Here is a 2,073-nt window from a genome sequence, read left to right as displayed (position 1 = left end):
GCGAAACAGGGAAAGAGCCCTCCTTCCCCTTGTGCAAAGCCTGGCTCCATTTGCCCTTGTTCAGAGCAGATGACGTGACAGATTTTGGGGAGCGCAGCGAGTGCCGCCGGCATGCTGCTGCAGCACACATGTGGTCAGGAAGGTGTGCGGCTCCACGCTCCACTTTCAAGCCATGGTGCTCTGCTGCAAGGAGGTTTCCGGAAAGTCACTGGGGACTAACTACTCTCTGGTGATTTCACAGCCTGTCCCGGGGAGTTCCTGTGTTCTGTGAACGGCTTGTGCGTCCCAGCCTGTGACGGGATCAAAGATTGCCCCAATGGGCTGGATGAGAGAAATTGTGGTGAGTGATTTCTTCTCCCCGCTGGTCGCAGGTCTCAGCAGAACACAGCCCCTTGCTCCTCCAAAGCTAGGGAGAGATGAGGAGGATTCAGTTGGCCTAGGTACCGCCTCGTACCTCCCCTCCAGGAGCTTAAAACTCTGCATCCATAAAAGTCTCATCCCATTGCCAGGTGGCTTCAGCCTGCTCAGGAAGGAGCAACAACACTTCTTGCTCCTGTGCACCGCACAGTCTTCCTGGGAGAGACCCCTGATACCCATGCACCAAGAGCTCCAGGCAGCCTGAAAGAAGGCCCCTGCCCAGGCTGGTCCCCCCCGTCCTGCTTTCACCCCACCCAGGCCCTACGATCAACCTCAGCCCTGGCCTACAGCCCCCTCTGCTGTCATACCACTCAGCATCCCCTTCCCAAACCTCCCACCTTGCCTACACCTCCCCAAGCCCACCCGCTGCCCTGCTCTCTCCCTTCTCCCCCCAGGCCGTTCGTGACACTTGATCTGTACAGATCCTTACCCATACATTGCCCTCCAGTTTGGGAGCATCTAAGTCCTCAATCAGCCATCAGCTCTTCGTGCCAACAGCAATTAGTGCTGATGCAGACACTGTCCCCAGCATCCCAGGAGTCCTGCAAAGCCCCATTCTCATAGGAACAGCTATTCAGGCTCAGGCATGACACCTAATTCATCTACTCTCCCATCCCTGGTGTGGGCAGGGTGGGGCTTATCACATTGCTGCCACCACTAATTTTTCATTAATTGTCCCCTACACCTGTTTTTTCACAGACAGAAAGATCCCTGAACTGTAGACAGTGGCCAATTCTGAAAGGTTCAGAGGAAGGTATAGAAAAGTCTAAAGCAAAAGGCAAGAGAAATCTTTCTCAAAGAAGTTTTAATTCAGTACTGGAAGTGTGAGAGTTCTCACAGGATCACTGAGGCTGGGTTTTGCGTTGTCTGCAGTCTTATTGATGGTGCACTCTGTCCCATCATCCAGCTGTCTGACATCAGGGCTTGCTTGCTTCCCTCATGCAGACAAGGATACATATGCATCCTTAAGAATATCCAATCCTTTCTTGAATTCTGTTAGCTTCTTGGGCACCTTAGGCCCATCTCCATCCTGAGTAGCTATCAGAGCTCATGGACGTCAAGGAATCCATCATTGTTCAGGACTCACCTATCAGAGAGCAAGGGAAGCAGCTGCTCTGTAGGAGAAGGTGACCCATGAGCTGAGGGTGACAGCAAGGCAGGAGGAACAGTGACCTCACTAGACAGGATGCAGTCCTACAGAACCTGAACAAGGCAAGCAGACCAGGTCTGGTGATGGTAACCTGGGGTCAACGAAGAGTCCAGTGACCACAAGTCCATACTGATGAGGCAGGTCCAAAGCCAAGCCGAGAAGTCAAGGAAAGTTAAGTCAGCATCAGCAAGGTATAAGACAGGGTGCAGGCATACCTACAATGTAGATCAGGCAAAGACCAATAGCAAGGACCTCAGATGAAATGCAGCTCCTGAGCAAAAGGGGACCAGGCTGCTGCTCTTCACGGCAGTCTGTTTCAAGACTACGCAGCTGCACTATACCAGAGCTGGTCTTCAGCACAGGCTGCCAAATCCTTATGAGGTGGGGGAAGAGGTTGCGGAGCCTACTGGTGCACTTAGGGCCCTGACCTCACACCTGACACCTTGTCTTTCATGCCTAATTCCCGGGCACTTCCCTCCCGTGCAGTGTGCCCTGCAAAGTTCCAG

The 2,073-nt window shown here is 53.2% G+C and overlaps 1 protein-coding gene across 1 annotated transcript in view; it reads left to right on the top strand.

The window, feature by feature from the left end:
• Positions 1-2,073, top strand: part of TMPRSS6 (transmembrane protease, serine 6) — an 18,150-nt gene that overhangs the window by 10,213 nt on the left and 5,864 nt on the right. The window contains 2 exon segments of the mRNA XM_009574060.1: positions 242-340; positions 2,054-2,072. Coding sequence (XP_009572355.1) covers positions 242-340; positions 2,054-2,072 — 118 coding nt within the window.

Source organism: Fulmarus glacialis, unplaced genomic scaffold, assembly GCF_000690835.1.
Source record: "Fulmarus glacialis isolate BGI_N327 unplaced genomic scaffold, ASM69083v1 scaffold39033, whole genome shotgun sequence".
NCBI lineage: Eukaryota > Metazoa > Chordata > Aves > Procellariiformes > Procellariidae > Fulmarus > Fulmarus glacialis.
This window is presented reverse-complemented; position numbering and strand designations above follow the sequence as displayed.